Below are 19888 nucleotides of genomic sequence, written 5' to 3'. Positions count from 1 at the left end.
CCTACAAGGGGGCACCTTCCAAGGGAATGGAAAGGGGGCCAAAGCCCTAACCTGGGAATAGGAAAAGAGAATTTGTTTTTGGTTACTCAACTCTTCCCATCAGAAGACACATCGGTTGCCCATGTCTTTTGGAGCAGCAAGAGCTCCCATATGCAAAGACCTACAGTCAAGTCCATCTACTAGCTCTAAATGGAAATGGGAACGATGGAAGACACCCACCTCAACTGAATTAACAAGAAGCCCGCAGAGGTGGTTGCTACTGGAACATATGAAAAACTGTGATTTGAAAACGTAAGTTCCTTATCCTAACTGTTCACAATAGGAACAAAGAAGAGAGACAGCCTGGAATTGTGTGAACAAAATGAGCTCGCTGCTAACCTTAAAACTCTGAGGACCATCCTGTGCTTTTTTTCTGTAACACCAAGCCACAAAGTGTCCCAACATCCTAGAAGAAGGGGAACTATCCCACCTCTGCTCCCCACACTGCAAAACATATGAGGTCAATTTCATACTGAACAGCATAACTCATTCCAAAATATCCCCTTTTTCCACCTAACTTTGCAGGCTGAAGAGGTAAAAATGCTATATTCAATTCAAGGAAAGAATCCACATTTCACCTCTAGAGTGCACAAGGATCATATTCTTCTTCCTTTTAATTCCCTTTTCTGCCCCCCCCCTTTTTTTTTTAAACAGACTCTTCCAGGTCTGGCAACCCTAATGTTGTTTTTCTCCATAGAAACCGACATAACAGTGAGCTCGAGCCAGTCTCCAGCTCCACAAACACAGGCTGGCCTGAAGCAGACGCAAGAGAGAGACGGAGACAAGGCGAGATGTGTCCAGGGTACCTGCAGTATGCTAACCACATCTAATCCTTGCAGGTAGCACTCTAAATTCTGGACAAAGGTGACAGCTCCATCTATTCAGCATGGCCCAGACAATCCAGGAAAAAAATAATTTTGCACTCTCCTCCCCTCCTGCCAATTCAGCCAATTAAAAGAACGAAATGTTTTGCTTTTATCCGCCTCCCGTCTTTGCTCAAGCTTCTGGCATGAAGAGAAACTCTTATGTAAAGAGGGGCTGGGGGTCGGGGAGATGGAATCAAGTATCCACATGTAAATCACACCAGCTCAGCAGGCTTTCCAGGGCAGTAGCCAAGCCTACAAACGTGTTGCAAGGTTTTTAATAAGGTGACCCTCCTGTTTAAATAAAAACAAAAAAATACCTCTCTCACCTTTCTCTGTGAAACACATACCATTCGCTTCCCAGCTGGTAGGGGTATCTGTATATAAAATAAATAGAAAGTCTATTTAGATCCTTATGCCAGTCAGCACATGCTCCAATCCAGGTGTATACTATAAAAGGTTTGCCAATACAGCTATGCTGGTTCGCTTGGTAAAATAAGCTAGACCGATGAAAGCACTTTTTGGCTAATATAAATAGATCTACACTAGGACTTTTGTCAGTATAGAAATGATGCCAAAACACCACACACACCCTTACCAAAACTGCAAAAGTTTCTAGTGCAGACCAAGCATACAGCAGGCAAATCCCTTTGATTGCGATACCTCTGCTCAGAATAAACATCAATTTGCACCACCAGAATGGGCTGGTGTTCGATAGGCCGGTCTCAGGGCACATCTACACTGCAACAAAAGACTGAAGCTGGCCTGGGGACACTGATTCAGATTCAGGGTCTTAAAATGGCAGAGGAAACCGCTGGCTCCAGGCTGGAGCCCAGGTTCTGAAACCTCATCAGAGGGATGGACCTCAGAGCCCAGGCTCTTAAGCAAGTGCAAATCTCCATTAGCCCCCGAGTATGAGTCCTAAAAGCCCAAGTCAATTGACACAGGTTCTGAAACTCGGTGCTGCAGGTTTTACATTGCACTGGAGCGATACCCTGAGAGACCTGTGCGAGGCCCTCTTCCTTGCCTGTAAATGTATTCTGATGAAGAGAGGAGCAGACCAAAGCAAAGTCCCCAGTGCCCAATACAGAACATTTACAAACAGTTTAATCTACAAGCTCTGTCTGCAGCTCCACTGGCTGCTGCGTTTTTCCCTCCACCACAAAGGACATGAGGGCTCCATGTAACATGCAAAAAACAATTCTCACACACAACTTATGCCAATCTCTTTCACAAAGTTAATTGGTAATTCCTTGCTTTTTCCATTCAGCACTCACGAAAAGGAACCTCCCCCTCCCCCCCGGCAGATCGGCACTGTCCTGGCACTCCAGAGAGTAGCTGTGACTGTGTCTTTATGGGTAGGTCTACACAGCAAAAAGTTATTATGAAATAAAAGCCATAATTTTGAAATAACTTTCCAAGTATCTACACAACTCAACTGCTATTTCAAAATAATTTCTAAATAGCAGGCGGGTTATTTCAAATTTGGTAAACCTCATGGTACAAGGAATAGCACCTATTTTGAAACAGATATTTTGGAATAGGGGCTGCTAAAACAGGGATTAAAGCCTATTTTGAAATAAACCATAGTGCGTCCAATGGCTTTATTTTGAAATAGGCTCTTCTGAAATAGCTTATTTCAAAATAAGGCTGCTGTGTAGACACACCTTATGCCTCTGGCGACTATTTGGCTTGGGTTTGTTGAGATATTTCATGCTACCAGCCCTCATTAAAACTACCAGACTGAAACCCTCCCAATCCCTTTTACCCCCAGGCACAAATGATAAAGGGAGCTATGAGATCTGCCATCTGTGCACTTCACTTACTAAAGCTATGGGGGCCCATACAGAAATCTTCTCCCCACTGCAGCCATATATAGGGCCAAGGATCTGTGGCAAAGAAAGGGAACAGCAGGCTTGGCAAAAGGGGGCTGCAAAGAGGTTCTTATGGCTATCCTGTGCTCACTTCTGGATGTTAAACTTGCTGTAGTTTGGATGGCCCTTAAACAACATAACCCCACCCACTGACTGTTTCTCTCATACAAGCTTCGTTGCTCTTTTAGAACATTTGCATCAGCCCCGTCAAAGCAGGGAGCCAGGGAGATTCAACCTTTCACAGCTGTATAGCTCGCTTTATGCTAAGCTTCTGAAAGAATGTTTCAAATCACCAGCTGACCCTAAAATGTGGTTTGATCTGGGCCTCATCCGTCTAGCCCAGCTTAGAGAAGCTTCTTGGCTGCAGCTAACGCTTGGATGATTTTTTCGCTTATTGATTTATTTATTTTGCTTCAAACACAGAAGTGCCATTGTTAGAAGCCAAGATGGCTGGACAGTGAAGCACATGGGCCTGTGGTCCTAGGACTCAGGGCTCCTGCATTCTACTTGTTCTTTGACTAGGTACATGACTTAGGGTATGTCACTGAATTGCTACATGCCTTTGCTAACCCATCTCTAAAATGGGTATAATAATACTTGTAAGAATTAAATAGAATTAAATATCATCAAGAAGCAGCCAGTTCACCTGTGTAACCGTTCTGCACTGAATGATGTCTCCTAGCTCTTACATATGACTTCACTCCCAGCTCTCACAGAGATAAAGCCATGCTGTCCAACATACTAGCCACTAGCCACATTTGGCTGTGTGGCTAGTTGGCTTGAACAATAAATATATTTTCTGACTAAATGTGGCTAGTTCACTACTATAGCAGCAATTGCTTCAGAACTGTTCGGAGCCCAGGGTTATACAGGATGTCAGATTCATTATTTCAGCTTTACATACGGGGAAACTGAGGCACAGAGTCAGAAAAAGACTTGCCCATCATCAAACAGGTCAGTGGCAGCACTGGGAATAGAACCCAGATCTCCTAACACACTGTTTAGTGTCTTCTGCACTGCACTACACTAAACAGTCAACAGGAACTGGGTTCTGTGCCCAGAGCTGCAGCCAAGTTCTGCATGAGCCTGGCACATTCTGTGAATGCAATCAGGTGAGCATGGCTCTATTACGTCATTACACAGCATATTGCTCAAAAGGCTTCAGGTGACCAACTGAGGAAAGAAAGCAAACAAACATACAAGGAAAAGCAACAGGGAGATTTTTTTTTTTTTTTTTTACCTGTGGCTCTTTTGTAGGTGTGGCTTGTCACTTGTCCCCAGAGGAGAACTCTCAACCCTCCCAAGTAAAAAACTTTGAAAATTTGAAATTGAAACCCCCACCATCCTGCAATATTATTTCTTTACCACGCTGGAAGAGAAAAACAAACTGACTTCAGAGCAGGGGAAAAACACCAAATGGAAAACAAATCAAGCAAAAAATCAGGCTTGGAGCTCCCTCACTGCTACCTGCCTCTGAGCCTACAAGAAATGCTGGTCTCGCACAACATGAGTACAAAGCCAAGGACGAGAATCCCAGAGGTGGGACTGACAGGCATTATCAGGCAGGCTCAGAAAAGCACACATTCTGGACAAGTTTGGTGACTCCTGGTTTTATGGGTGGTTCAGTGGTGATTCAGTCTTCAGGAAAGCAGAAATTGCAACACACCCACCCACATACTGGCTGTGGAACACCACCAGTGAGACTGAGTTAACCAGACGCCCATTTCCCCTTCCACCCGAACAGAGCAGAGGGTCATGGAAGGAACAGAGCTACTGTGTTCTGTAAGGTGGGTGCTGGAGGAAAAGGCTATGGGACAAGTGGCTAGATTCTGCAAGGTGCTGAGCACTGCGGCCCTCACCACGAAAGCACCTGTCAGCATTGGGGTTTTACACTTGCTCTTCATAAGAGTGCTACTGATGACAGAAGTCGGGAGAGCATCAGGACCACAACTCTGTGCTCAATGGTAGCACTGTACCAACCTCGGTCCTGCCTCCCAGGCACCAGTTACATCTGCAAGTTTTGCACCTGCTCTGCAGCCACTGATTGCCCAAGGAATAAGGCAGGAGACTGGCTCCCTCCCCTGGGTCCAACTTAACTCCCTTGGCATTATTTAAAGCATTGTGAGTGAGATGAGTGTCCAGCACCACATCTGTCCTGCCTTCTGCAACTTCTACCAGGCAACACCCAGCACAACATCAGGAAGAATTTGCTTTTCCACCAGTCCCATCACATCCCCTTTTGGCCCTTTCTCCTCCTAAGAAACAAAGCAAAAGTAAAAGTAAAAATCTGTAATGACGACTTGAAATTGTACCAGAGTCTCTAGGAACAGAAAGTCTAGGCATCAGACTGCTCTAGCAGGACTGGTGACTGTGACTGTGAAAGGATTAGGGAGAGTAGAGAGAGAGGCTCCAGCGGCAGAAATTGCAATAAGAATGGGTAATTTCACCTATCTTCATATGGACTGGGTACATGACATCTCAGGAAGGGATGCACAGGTGAAATTTCTAGACACATCCATTTAGAGGTTGAACCTCAGAAATCCAGGACACTCTGGTCTGCCAGACCACAGATGTTGCTGGACTAGAACGCCCTTGTGGTCGGGAGATGGGGCTAACGTGGATGAGGACGAGAAGCCAGCAGCAGCCACCGCATTGGGGCACAGGGGGGGCATAGAAGAGGAAGGCAGGCACCTGGTGGAGGGAGGAGGGGCCAATGACCAAAAGGGCAGCCTGAGAGCAAGGTCAGTGGCCAGCAGGGGAGTACTGACCTCCCTTGGTCCAGCAAAATCCCTGGTTTGGGACCACTCAAATCCCCAGTGTGCCAGACCAGGGAGGTCAAATCTGTATTAAATTTTTTTCATTGAGTCAACAAGAATGTGGACAATGGTGATCCAGAGTGCTTGGACTTTTAGAAAGCCTTTGACTAAGTCCCTCACCACAAGTTCTTGGGCAAACTTAGTAGTCATGGGATAGGAAATAACCTATGGATTGGTATCTGGTTAACAAAGGGCAGGAATAAATGGTCAGTTTTCACAACATAGGGAGGTAAACAGAATGGTCTCATGACAATTTGTACTGGGCCTGACACTGTCCAATTTATTCATACATTATTTGGAAAAAAGTAGTGAACAAAGAGGTGGCAAATTTGCAGATGACACAAAATTACTCAAGATAATTGAGTCATAAATTGATTGTGAAGGATTGCAAATGGATTGCACTAAAAAAAGGTGACAGGGCACCAAAATGGCAGATGAAATTCAATGGTGGTATGTGCCAAGTAATGCACATTGGAAAACATAATCCCAATTAGGCTTACAAGATAATGGGATCTAAACTGGTTGTTACCAGTGAAGAAAGATCATGACGTCATCACAAATACTTCTCTGAAAACCTCCTCTTAGTGTGCAGTGGTAGTCCAAGAAGCTAACATTCTATTGTCAACCAATAGGAAAGGGATACACAGGAAGTCATAAAATACATATGTATAGGGGCCTTATGATATTTTATGACTTCCTGTGTATCCCTTTCCTATTGGTTGACAATAGAACATTAGCTTCTTGGACTACAACTGCACACTGAGAAGAGAAATTCTGCTCCTTGTGGAGAAATTGGAGAGGGTCCAGAGGAGAGCAACAAGAATGATCAAAGGTCTAGAGAACATGACCTATGAAGAAAGGCTGAAAGAATTTGGCTTGTTTAGTTTGGAAAAGAGAAGATTGAGGGGTGACATGATGGCAGTTTTCAGGTATCTAAAAGGGTGTCATAAGGCAGAGGGAGGGAACTTGTTCTTCCTTGACTCTGAGGATAGAACAAGAGGCAATGGACTGAAATTGCAGCTGGGGAGGTTCAGGTTGGACATTAGGAAAAAGTTCCTAAGTGTCAGGGTGATCAAACACTGGAACGAATTGCCAAGGGAGGTGGTAGAATCTCCATCACTGGAGCTATTTAAGAAGAGGTTAGACAGATGGCTTTCAGGGATGGTCTAGAAAATGCTTGGTCCTGCCATGAGGGCAGGGGGCTGGACTCGATGGCCTCTCGAGGTCCCTTCCAGTCCTACTCTTCTATGATTCTATGATTACTTGGCACATACCAGAGTTGAATTTCATCTGCCATTTTCGTGCCATCACCTTTTTTTTGTGCAATCCACTTGTAATCCTTCGCAATCAATTTCTGACTCAAATATCTTGAGTATATTTTGGATATACACACACACATCCATGGTCCACCCATATCTGGATTATTGAGTGCAGTTCTGATTGCCTCGTCTAAGACGGACAGACATAACAGAGACAGACGGAAAGAGATTAGAGTTGGTTAAGGTGCAGAAAGGGCAACAATAATAATTAAGAGTACAGAACAGCTTCCATATGAGGAAAGATTAATAAGACCGGAACTTTGCAGCTTGGAAAAGAGATGACTCAGATGGGATAGCATAGAGGTCTACAAAATCATCACGGGTACGGAGAAAGTGAGTATTTGCTTCTTTGCATAACACAAGAATCAGGGATTGCTAAATGAAGTGAGTAGGCAGGAGGTTTAACACAAACAAGAGTGAGCACTTCTTTATACAACGCAACTGTCAACCTATGGAACTCACTGCCAGATGATGCTGTGAAAGCTAAAAGTATAACTGGGTTCAAAAAAGAAGGCAGTAAGTTCCCATTTTCCATGTGTCCCTAAACCTCCAATTACTAGAAGCTGGGACCGGATGACAGAGGATGGATTACTCAGCACTGCCCCATTCTGTTCATTCTCTCTGAAGCATCTCACACTGACCAATCAGAGACACGATAATAAAGTAGATGGACACCAATGGGACCCAGTATGGCCATTCTTACTCTTTCTCTGTGATCCTCACTTAGGCCAGATCTATATTAGACCTTAAAGTCAATTGTAGATATGCAATTCCAGATATGGCAAATGCCTAGCTGAAATCGACGAATCTGCACTCAACTTACCTGGCCGTCTTCATAGAGGGAGGTCTACAGGAGACGCTCTCCCATCAACTTCCCTTACTCCTTGCAATATCAAGGAGTTCAGAGGTTTGACTGTTACCCCCTGATCACTGGATTTCACGTATCCCTACCAGATGTACAAAATCAAACTCCAGAAGATCAACCCTGTTAGGGTAATTCTTCCAGGTAAGAACATAAGAATGGCCATACTGGGTCAGACCAAAGGTCCATCCAGCCCAGTATCCCATCTGCCGACAGTGGCCAATGCCAGGTGCCTCAGAGAAGGAGAACAGAAGACAATGATCAAGTGATTTATCTCCTGCCATCCATCTCCTGCCCTTGTTCTGAAGGCTAGGGCACCATACTTTACCCCTGGCTAATAGCCATTTATGGACCTAACCTGCAAAAATTTATCGAGCTCTTTTTCAAACCCTAATAGAGTCCTGGCCTTCACAGCCTCCTCTGGCAAGGAGTTCCACAGGTTGACTGTGCGCTGTGTGAAGAAAAATTTCCTTTTAGGTAGTAAAGACATATCCTTAGTCACACACTGGCCACACAAGTGCACAGTGCCACCACACTCCGCAATGAATTGTCACTGGGTTTTAAATTTCCCCCTACCCCTCCCATCCTGTCTGTTTCATCTGAGGCTGCAGTTCAAAGCAAGACAGAATTATCACGACCCATCTTTTTACACGCTGTGTTAGACTGTCTCCTCAGCATGATGCATTTTTAATAGGGGTTCTGAACACAGACAATCAAGCCTGTTAATGACAATCATTTTGTTTCTCCCTCCCCTCCCAGAGGTAAGTCGCTGTGGAGTTGTGATGTCTCACTGCACCTTGTAACAGAGAGATATGGCTGGCATGACACGCAATAACAACTTGACAACGTTTGGGTCTCTAAGAGCTTTGTGCTGCTTGTCCACATCCAAAGCAAGACTGCGGCCCCATGAATCTCCCTGCCTTTCTTAGGAGCTCACTCCCAAATTCAACTTCTGCCATCCATTCTGCTTTACTGTCAAAGGAGCCTAGCACAAGATCTAAAGACACTGGGCAGAGAATCAACACAACAGGCTCAGTGTGTCATGGGTCAGTCCAACCTCCTCCTCCAACTGTGCAACAGGAAGAGGAGGAATGTTAGAGGGAGGAAAAAAAGCCTGATTTCCCCTGCTCACCTTTTCCAACTCTTCAGCTTCCCAGCTAATCCCTCTGCCTCGCTGGGAACAGCACAAACTGCAAGGCAATGCTGCCTCAAAGAACCCACTTAAAGCCACCAAAATCAGGTGATTCAGCTTCGGAATGCGATGTTCTAAATTCCAGCACGACAGCCAGGTTATTAATACTATCAAATCACCTCACAGGTAGAAGATCTGAAAGCCCTGCTTGGAGACCACAGTAATGCATTTGCAGATACATAAGGTAAGATAGATAAGATAGACAAGATGGATTTATTTTAAGGACAAGGCGTCACACTTCTTAATCTGTTTCTAAACTGATCCCACTTAAAACTTCTAAAAGTAAAGCTGCAATTTAGCTCTGAAAAGAAATCTGCATATAAATAAAAAAACAGGAGGACTGATGTCACCAGCTTCTTCTCCCCCTCTGTCTTTCAGCAGAACATTTAAAATGGGCCAAGATGAGGGAGAAAAGGCTCTTCTGTCTCCAGAGCTAAGACGTACCAGTCGGATTTGGCAGCTGAACAGCCTTCCACCAATTTGACGCCCTCCCCCCACCCCGAATTCTCCCATCCAACTGCAGCTGGAAATGTCGTTAAGAAAAAAGAGGAGGCATTTCCTGTGTGGTTCCTCCCCTCCCCACATTCTTGGCACAAATGGGAAGGGAAAAGAAAGAGAGAGAGAGAATGTGTGTGTGCATGAGAGAAAGGGGAGAGAAGCTTGGCTTCCCACCAAAAGCTCTACACACTGGGGGTTTCAGGAATCATAAGAGGCATAATACAATATTCTCTATCCCTATGGGGATTCTCTACAGCAAGTGACCTCAGAGACCATGATGACGGGCACATTTACTACCCGGTGGTGGCTAGACATGTGGCAATGATGTTATGTTCCGGCAGGGCCCTTCTTAACTAATGCAGGGGTGCTGGAGGAAATATTGAGGATATTCAATTTGGAACCCATGCTCAGTTGTTATTTACACCTTGAATCCAGCTGCATTAAAGTCCACAAGAGTTCTGTAAATATAAAAAATAACTCAGAGAAATACAGAGGTGAGGTTTGCTCTAAAATTACAGAGAAATCATGTGTACTGGATATTTGACCAGCAAATCCATCCCCCCTAAGTCCTCAGATGTCTCTGCTCTGTTTTCTGAAAAAGTGGCTAGGGAAGTCTACATTAGAGAGAGTCAGCAGCAGGAATCAATGACTCTCATCTCCTGATGTAACAACAAGGCCAGGCTCCCTCACTGCATCAAGGACACCGGAGGTGACTGGTGCAGGGACTGCAGAGGGGGAGCCCAGCTATGTGCCCCTGTCCCACCTGTTTTCCCTCCCATGCCCCATCCTTTCCTTGCCCATGCCCTCCTCTCCCAGCTTGTATCCCACCCGCCACTTCCAGCATGTGTGGGGCAATTCCCACCCCACCCCTGAAAGGGTGCAGCTGCAACTCATCAGAAGCGGTGAGTATGGGGGAGGGGAGGGGAGATATGCTGAGTGAGTATATAGGACCCCCCCCGTGCACCTCCCACACAGCACTTCTGAAGGACACAACCTGGTTATCTCATGCCCAAGCAACCTCCCTCGTATGAAAGATTCCCTTTTCTGGAAGGACAGTTTCTGTCCATATCTTAGGCTACCCATGCCTGACTTTTCTAAAAAATAATTGCATTACGTGTCCAAACTTGCAGGGAGGTGGACGGGCAGCTCTCTGTACCACTGACAAGCTGTCCTGCCCTTCCTTGCCAATTCTTGTCCCCTCTATGGTCTAATGTTCCCTCTAATTTTTAACTTCCGCGTGCAGAATAAATTTTGGTATGTGCACTGAGGCATGTGCAGATATGCAGCACCAGTAGAAACACATGCTGCCCGCAGTGGGTCCTCTGCTAATCTGTTGGGAGACATTTTAATCTCTCCTGCGCAGCTACCCAAACCACTCATCTTACAGGGAACACGCTGCTCCTAAGGGGAGGGGATGTTCTAGAGCAAAAGCCCTCAGTTCACCTACTGCAATTTGATCTCCCTGGTTTCGCTTCGTCACTGTCCTCTAATACGGATCAAAGCTCTTGCAGTGGCTGAGTCAACTTAAACCTTCAGTCTGTGAATTAAACACATTCTTTGGTGGGCGGGCAGGGTCAGGTGAGTCAATCTGCCTCAACTTGAACCTACTCTAAAGCTGAGAGGAGAACGATGGAAGGGGGAAAGATAGATTAATAGGTGCTTTTTGTTGAAGCTGAGCATTAAACCAGGCTAGCTTGGTGCACCATGAGTTCTGTTGATGTAAATGTCTCTGTTTCTCACAGGGTCTATTTTTTCTTCTGACGCTAATCCTCTTCCTAGATCTCCTGAGATGACACTGACAAAATGGGTCTTTACCCATGAAAGCTTGTGCTCCAAAATATCTCAGCCTATAAGGTGCCACAGGACGACTTCTTGTACCCTGAGTCTGAACATCATACCCTGGGAAGGAAGGGTACTTGGGACATGTGACCTTTACCAAGTCAATAATCAATGTCCCCTTTTGCTCAGCAACAAGGCAACAGCTGCAGGTGCATTTATTTCCCTTCTTCCCCCTGGTAATGTGAGGGGAAGAATTTTCTTCCTCACTAACAGCCAGACCCTGTTTACACTGAAACCAATAAAGGCATTAACTCATTCTATCCTCGACCTCTTCCTCTTATTGTTGGTATAACAGTTGCCCCAAACAAGGTGCTAGATGCTGTAAAAAACACACTCATACCATTAGAGACAGTCAGACCTTGGTTTAGAAGCTAAACAGACAAGACCAACACGGTACAGATGGTGTCATGGAAAACATGAAGCGACTTGTCCGTGATCACCAGGAAGATCACGACAGAGCCATGAATCCAAGCTGGATCCTGACAGTCCCAGCACAGCACCTTAACTACCAGGCCACCTTTCTTCTCCCCAACCCCACCCCAGCCCTTGTAATGCACTCGGAACTTTCTCCAGTAGGGTCAATCCAAGGCCAAGCAGGAGATATATCATACACCCATAGGAATGGTCTGTTTTTTAAAAAAACAATTCCTTCAAACATCAAGAGTGTTTGAACCAGGGTGGCAGCAGATGTGTGTTCCTGCTGGCATGAGGTTCTTTCCCTCACCTACCCAAACCAAATAAATGAGAAAGTAAGATACAGATGCTGTACTGATTTGGCTTTCTGGCTAAATTGTTACAGACACCTTCACATACACCATCTCATTCCTTTGAGGGCACTAATCTTTTCTTATCTGTAAATGGCTTCAGCACTCTCAGCCACGGCAGTAATATGCATTTGGCAGGTGGCATAGAAATGGCTTAATGCAGTCTGATTTCAAGACAATTTAGTGGGTCACCTCCTACTGTTCCATTCTGCTGGTGCAGAATCTCATTACCACCCTGATGTTTCACAAGAGGGCAGGGGGGCGAAGGAGGAGGGCAGCGTTCAGAAGCCCAGCAACCTTTGATAGTTGCTAATGTTTCCATCTCCAAGCTCCAAACTGGAGCCAGTGACTGTGCAGTGGATTCTCAGTCGCAAGGAGGCCACTTTCCAGTGCTCTAACAGCATAAAGGGGTCTGAAACAGGGGCCATGCAGCAATACTCTCAATGCATGTCCAGCTGGTGCACAGTCTCTATAGCAGCCCTGCTTTCAGCCTCTGATGTAAAGGGATGACTGGGTGTGGTATGTGCCAGTGGTGTGGCTGTAGGGCTTCCTGGGAAATGGGGTGCAAGCCAAAGCATCTCTGAGGCTGCTCTCACTTACCCCATGAGCAAGGATGCAAGACATAAAATGGAGAGTCCAAGGTAAAAGCCATCTGAACCTTCTCCCAATTCTATCCCAAAGTTCACACACTGAGAGCTGGGCCCTGCATCTACAGAACTCCATACACTCTTCTTAGCACTATGAGTAATTTAAATGTGCCAGTGACACCAGAAGCGCCTGGGGCTTGCACACAGAGGCTTTGGGGGCTCTCACCATAGTTACTCATTAAAGAGAATTCAAAGCCTTCAAGAGCATGAGGAAATCTGGCATGACTGTTACAATAGGTAGGTAATATTACATCTATGAAGGTCACCTAAGCAGCTCTCTATGCAGGAAAGGAATCTTTTGGCACAGAGTCAAGGGCAATTCATTCTCATCCAATAGACCCTGGTCACTTACCTCTTGTTCAGATGCCCCACTTCCGCTTCACTGCTCGGGATCCCACTGAAGGAGTGTGGATATGGATATATGTGCTGAGCAGTCTGGGTGAACATCACTTATCTGGGAATGGAGGTTAGGGATACAATACAGAAAGCCGCTTACATTACTAATGCTACAGATCAGCAGGAGCTGCATCACACTGGCTGGGTATCTCTGCTGGCCCCCATGGGCTGGACTGTCAGAAAAACACTTATCAGACACTCTGGCTTAGTCATGCTGAAAATGTTTAACTTTTCTCCCCTGGAAGTCTTTCCCCTCCCTTTTCCTGCACACTGAGCTACACAAGGGCCCAAAAGCCAATTGCTTGTCAAAATGGAAATCCCAGCCCCACTGTGTAGCAGTAAGAAATGTCACATCATCTCTAAAGGCTAGAGAGGGCTCAGGAAAAATTATCCCCTTTTACAGCCCTGAAAGCAAGGAGGATCATGATTAGCAGGCTTTGGCCCTCCACATGTCTAAGTGGCAAGGTATGAAGAGTTCAAAAAGTTTATGTGGGATATTGAGAAATTTAGGCCTTGTTCAAAATTGGGATCCTGATTTGGCATTTCGATATGTTTGTGTTCACTGCATATCTCCAGTGTGGCCCCTAACTTGTGTCCCACCCACACAAAAAACTGTTACCTCAGCATGAGGTTGCATTTTCACACCACTGTGGGGGTATAGCAAAATGCTCAAGTTTTATACAGGAAATCAGTTCACTGCAGTGTAAAGAACAAGGGCACCAGAAATATTAGTATGATGCATAAGTGAGTGTAGCATCAGTGGGGACACACCAGTGCAAGGCTTACTTCACACTGAGGCTGGTCTCACTGGTGTTAGGTTGAGCGTGCAATAAAAAACCTGAGCCCGCTACATCGCTCAGGCACATAAAATGCCACATCCCTAAGCCAGGCAGTCAACCTAACCCTCAGTATAGACAGTGCTAGGCTGACAGAACTCTTCTGTTGACCTCATTAATGCCAGTCCAGGAGGTGGAATAACTACAGTGTCTACACCAAAGCAACACCACAAACAGTCTAAAACTAACTCAAGAGGAGCGACTTCACTGTGGATAACACAAGTTAATCTGCGATGAAGACAGACCCTGTAAAGCCTGTCAATTTGAAGGATCCTGAAATACTTCATAAACTTAACACAGAAGTCATATAAACAATTGCCATCTCTGTGCCCCAGTGTCCTCACTGAGAAAACAGGGATAAGGATACTGCCCATCAGTGTTCCCTGTGAGCTGAGCACTTGGGCGGCCGCTCAGAAGAGATTCAAGTGCCCCCTCCAGCTGACTGGCAGAGCGCTCAGAGTAGGCAGCATGTGTTTCTGTTGGTAGTGCACATCCACACATACCTTGGAGAACATACCAAACTTTATTCCACCCATGGATGTTAAAAATTAAGTGGGAACACTGTGCTTTGCAAAAGATTACATCAGAACTACACTTTATTAAGTGTCTTTTCACAAACCCTTTCCATGTTCCAATAGTCCAGCATCTATAATTTATAGATGCCTGAGTACCAGGGAAACCACAGGGCACTATGACCTCCTTCCTCCATAACACAAATACTGGCTAAAATGTTTCTACCGGTGCTGTGATAATAAAACAGATCAGCATGGGTTCATTAAATATTGCCATTTTTCCTTCACGGGTTGCTAGTTCTTTACTACTATTGCCTGCTTGATTGGGTTAGGTGAAGAAATCATGGTTCAATGTTCATGGTGATGCTAAGTCAGTAAAAAAAATGTGGTTAAAATCAGAAGAGAGCAGGGAAAAAAAAACAAATACAGATTTCTAGCACATGCTTAATTTCTCTCAAACCTTTCTGATATAAAGAGCCACCCTCAGTTTGGTCTCTGAAAAATGAGACAAATACCTTCCTTTTTATAGGCAAATGTCAGTGGTGGCAACCAGATGTGTTGGAGTTTACCAAGCAGTCATATCCACATGCAGATAAACACCCAGACAAAGCTGAAGCGTTTATTCCTGGAGTGTGGGTATTACTGCCAACTACACTTGGATACTCCCAGCTGTTATCACCTTTACTTTGTGTTACAAAAGGGGAAAAAGCCACAAACTTCCGAGCTGCCAGACCAGTATCAGATGACAATGGCACTTCCATCACATGTTCATTGCCCAAGCATTTTGCACCAGATTACTGAGCTGTGGCAGGCAAGTATCCTTGATGTGCCTTCACACTTGGTGACAGACTACAGCACTTAAGCCAATCACCACCCCTTGATGACTCTCACATTCCCCCAATAAACCCAACTGGCTTCTGTTTTAACCACTCTTCCAGAGACCCTTCTTACTTCACAGTAACAGCCCGCTTGCTGATTCGGTCTGCCTGCCCTACCTCTCCTTTACCCTGAGGTTAGTGTGGGGATTACAGGGAATGGGGCCAATTAAATAATGGAGCAGGTGGCCGCCAGGTGGGACCCTGGGAACAAGATAACGAAACTTCTTCTCTTCTCAGTGTTATCTCTGCACTGAGCCTGTACTTATAAAACAGGTGCTGCTTCACCATATGTCTCAGCATAAGCCACAGGACACAACTCCTGTCTTGTGGCAAAAGAAAGCCTTCAAATCTTTGGGCACTCCGCTATACAAGATTCTGGGTCTCTTACCAAGAGATGCAACAAGCATAAAACACATTGTGAAGCCTTAAAGCTGCACGTACATGGAAATACAAAGTTAAACCATCTCTCCCTCTTTCTCTGATTAGCGCTTGTTCTGACTGAGACCTACCCTCTTTTAACTCCCTTAGTCAACATAAAGCAAGAATGCAGTGCTCAGAAAAACAGGTGACAGAATTACCTTAAACTTTATTAGGAAACCATTATAAAGTGATTGGAATCCTTAGAAAAGCGTTACAGAAACACTTAAGCTTTCTGCATACTGTCCTCTCCTTGACCCCTATTCTTGGCCCTTCCTTTGGAGATAAATATCTTGGACAAACAAAGTTACCTTTTACTGCAGCAGCTGAACTTCTGAAACCGTTGAAAAGAAGCTGGCTGACTAGAGGGAGTGAGGTGCCACAGACATAAACACCAGAGAGCAGACAAGAAAAACAAGTTTTAATTAAAGCCACTTTTGCATGATCGATTTTCCCTTTGGTATCGTGAACTTCTAGTATGGGTCTGAAGTCACACCTGCCACAGGCGAGTCCTGCAGACGAGAGTGGGCAGCAGGTTACGAAAAACCTGATCTGTGAAATGCTGAACACCGCCCTCAAAATCCCACTGAGGTCAAGATTCAGCTGTGGGCGGGTAGGTATGAGCTGCAAGAGTAGTTCATTCCCTGTTTTAGAGGACTGGATGAAACTGTAAAAGACAGAAAATATGATGATTCTATTATGGTACCACCTAACCAAAAGAGAGACTCTTGGTCCTACGTATTGCCTATGCAGCATGTGATATAAGCATTTCTGAGCAGAGACTGATTTACCTAGACAATGCACGCACAGGATGGGAGAGGCAACAGAAAGCTGAAATTACTTGCCCAAGGTCGCACATCAGGACAGTGGCATAGGCAGAAGAGACCTCAAGTCTCCTCAGTCCCAGTCCAGTGTTCTAGCAATTCTGTGATTCAGAAGAACCAAAAATTTTTAAGGGGAAAAACAATTACTCCAAAGGGGATTCAAAGCTAAACTGGTATAAACTGAAACTAGAATCTGGTGACTTGTATTTTTAATACATGGCTTGAACAGCCAATAGCCATGGTATTTTGTATGTATGTATAAAAATCAGAGGATAGAGCACATGAAGGCTATGTCTACACTTGGAAGTTTGGTTTACAGAACTTACATTGTTGACAGAACCCAGTGAGCATCCAGATTCCCAGTAAATTGACAGAACACAGCACTTTTGTCAACAGCCGTATCCCACTCCCCATGAGGCACAACGCCTCTGTCCACAGAGGTCTAGACATTCCGGGGGGCCCTCTGTCAACAAATGGGACTTCCAGGACACCAGGCAGACCTGTCCGCTGTACTTCCAGTTGGACGTTTTGCTGACAGTGAAGTGGGGAAGTCTGGCCGCTCTCTGTTGACAGAAATTTTGTTGGCAGATCTCTTCAGCAAAACTTCTGTTGACAAACTGCTGTAATCTAGACATAGACCTATATGTGCGAACACACTCCTATACATAACGTGACCCAGCCATTAGGAAAAAACACTTCCTTAAAACTACGGAGCCGCAAAAATCTCAAGATGTATGATTTTCATATTATGAGAAGGTAGAAAAAAAATCAATAAATAGTACAGTAGAGTCTCACGCTTAGCGAACCCAATGTTTGTGAATTCAATTATTCGCGAGTGGCCAAGTGACCACTTACCCAGGGCCTCGAGTAGGAGCACTGGCAGCCACTGCTTCCCCCCGGGCCCCAGGCAGAAGTGCTGGCAGCTGCCGCTTCCCCTGGGGCCCTAGGCACCCCCCCTTATTCACAAAAAAATCAACATTTGAAAAAGTGCTAAACACGGAACCCTTGCAAATGTTGAGACTACTGTATAGTAAAAAGAGCTGATGCACCAAAGTGAAATCCCAGCTCACTGACAGAGTTGCTTTCCCAGGTGGGGAACAGCTTACGTGATTTGTTGTTACATGGACAGCACTAGTGTGTCCCCTCTCTCTGTTCTCTTTTTGCATGTGCACAGTGCCCGTAAAAATTCCTATGCACTATTTGCAGGCAAGGTCACCATGAAAGGGCATGGCTAGGAGCCAGGGTGTTTTTCAGCCGAGCTGCAGGGAGGGGAGGGGAAGCTCAGCTCAGGAACTCAATTATAAAGTTTCTACAGTCTAGCCAGGAGGCTGCAAGCCCAGACTGCGGCTGTTCTGTCCTCTGTGCGCACTCCCTCCTCCCACTTCCTCCCCATCTCAGTCTGCCCAGCTTGTCTGCCGCCTCACTGTAGCTGACGCATATCACAGGCATTCTTAAAGTCACAGTAGGGTATTTATGGAAAAAATGCAGTTTCCCCTGATGGCCTGAAAAATCCATATGTGGTTTTACAGAATGACATATTAGTATGCAGAATGCACATTACATGTCCTTTAACAGTTATTCTGTCTATAGACGACAGGCATTAATATTGTTTTTATAACACACTCGGTTATGGAAACCTTGTCTAACAATCTGCCTGCCTAACAGCCCACCTAATAACACAGCCCCATCCTGGTAGCGTTCATTTATGCACCTATTCCTTTGCAATCCACAGACTGAGCATGGTCACCCCTAACAGACAATTAATCCTCTCAAGCCCTGTTGTCTCAAGGAACATGACTTACAGTCAGGCTGGGCCACAGAATCATGTGGGTTTGAATACAGATTCTCAACCAAAGGGAACCCTCCCCCAACTCCTCTCCAGAGTACCCAAATTTAGCTGTGACACTGAGTAGCTTTTCCAGACTTGAAGAGCAGAGCTCTGTGTCACTCCAAAGCTGGTCTCTCTCACCAACAGAAGTTGATCCAATAAAAGATATTACCTCACCTACGTTCCCTGCCTAATATCCTGGGACTGACACAGCTACAACAATGCTTGCAGTGCCAAAAGATACTTCTGGGCCAGGCAAACCCTGAACAGTAGTTTAAGGAAGCATTTCAGTTAAAGATACTGCTCCTTTTTATTATTATAATTTAGTAGTAGTTGTAGTCGTAGTAGTAGTAGTAGTAGTAATAAAGATGCTTTATCTTCCAAAAACTTTACTTGTGTCACTGTCAGGTTCCTGACCTGAATTCACAGCTTCCAATGATCAGCAGTGTAGCAAATGGCACTGTCCTGGCACGCAAAGATGCCACACAAATGCTACATGAGAATAAAACAGGAGCTTTTTTCATCCCACAAACAAATGTCCAGCTGCCTTTCAATAGACCAGGAAGACTTGAATCCTGTGCATAAAAAACACAACTCCAAAGAATTCAACCTGCACAATTTAAATGTTGCAACCCCTTCACTGTGCAGACCCTCTATTGTCCCCTGCAGACCGCACACAGATCCCCAATTACCTCCCAAACTGTTCATGGACCCCCATCAGAGTCAATTCCAGCCATGATATACACTTCATTAAATGAAAAAGGAAACCACAGCATAAATTTTCAGATAGCAAGTAATAACATTCTTGGAAGACATTTAATTTAAAAAATAATTGATTGTAACTTTGCAATTCATTTAAAACTTATTTTCTAGTATCATTTTTATTTCTTCCCTCCCCCACGAACCCCCTGCAATACCCTCGCCCCTAGGTTGAGAACCACTGCTCCAGGCATCAAAGATATAAACAGATGTCCTGAATGTGTACACCCTCCACTTAGTATTTACTTGGCTAACTGGAAAATGCACAAGGTCACACCCTTTAAACGAAAGGTGAGTAAAGCTATATGGAGGCAACACTGAACCAGTGTTTTCTATCCTTCCTGAAAGCAGGACAGCAGTTCAATAATTATGTTCTGCTCACAATGTGTGAATTAGCTGCATAAATGATTTTAGAACTCTGAATTCCCGGATTTGCTCTGCGAAGAGAGTTTCTTCAAGGACAGCTTGAGATCTTAGGTAGGCCAGCCTAACTCCTGTGAAGTCAGCTCACACTGGCACATAGTCCAATGCAATATTTTTTCAGGTCATATTGCTGTAGATTTTTAGATAAAGGCTGAGCACTGCTTGCCTGAGAATGAATTCAGCCACAAAGAAGTCCTAAAGGCACTGTTACATGCCAACTGGAGGAAGTGATTAAAAATTAATGAAGGCTGAGAGATACAGAAACCTGAAAGGGTGTGCCCGTAAAACACACATTTTCAATC

At 45.0% G+C, this 19888-nt stretch overlaps 1 protein-coding gene and 1 long non-coding RNA gene across 5 annotated transcripts in view; one reads left to right on the top strand and one right to left on the bottom strand.

Moving 5' to 3' along the window:
* SKI (SKI proto-oncogene) overlaps positions 1–19888 on the bottom strand; it is a 164812-nt gene that overhangs the window by 72542 nt on the left and 72382 nt on the right. For 2 of the 4 annotated variants that reach the window (XM_075018196.1, XM_075018197.1), the window contains exon 2: positions 1232–1279. The exons of the other annotated variants lie outside the window; for them this stretch is intronic. In XM_075018196.1, the coding sequence (XP_074874297.1) occupies positions 1232–1279 (48 nt within the window). The remainder of the gene's footprint in view (positions 1–1231; positions 1280–19888) is intronic. 4 annotated transcript variants of the gene reach the window in all.
* On the top strand, positions 8994–11552 carry LOC142025576 (uncharacterized). Its single transcript, XR_012648679.1, has 3 exons — positions 8994–9013; positions 9092–9149; positions 11206–11552. It is a non-coding gene; the product is annotated as an uncharacterized LOC142025576 (long non-coding RNA).

The sequence above is a fragment of the Carettochelys insculpta genome, chromosome 23 (assembly GCF_033958435.1).
Source record: "Carettochelys insculpta isolate YL-2023 chromosome 23, ASM3395843v1, whole genome shotgun sequence".
Lineage (NCBI taxonomy): Eukaryota > Metazoa > Chordata > Testudines > Carettochelyidae > Carettochelys > Carettochelys insculpta.
The sequence above is the reverse complement of the archived record's forward strand: the minus strand, read 5'-3'. Positions and strand labels throughout refer to the sequence as shown.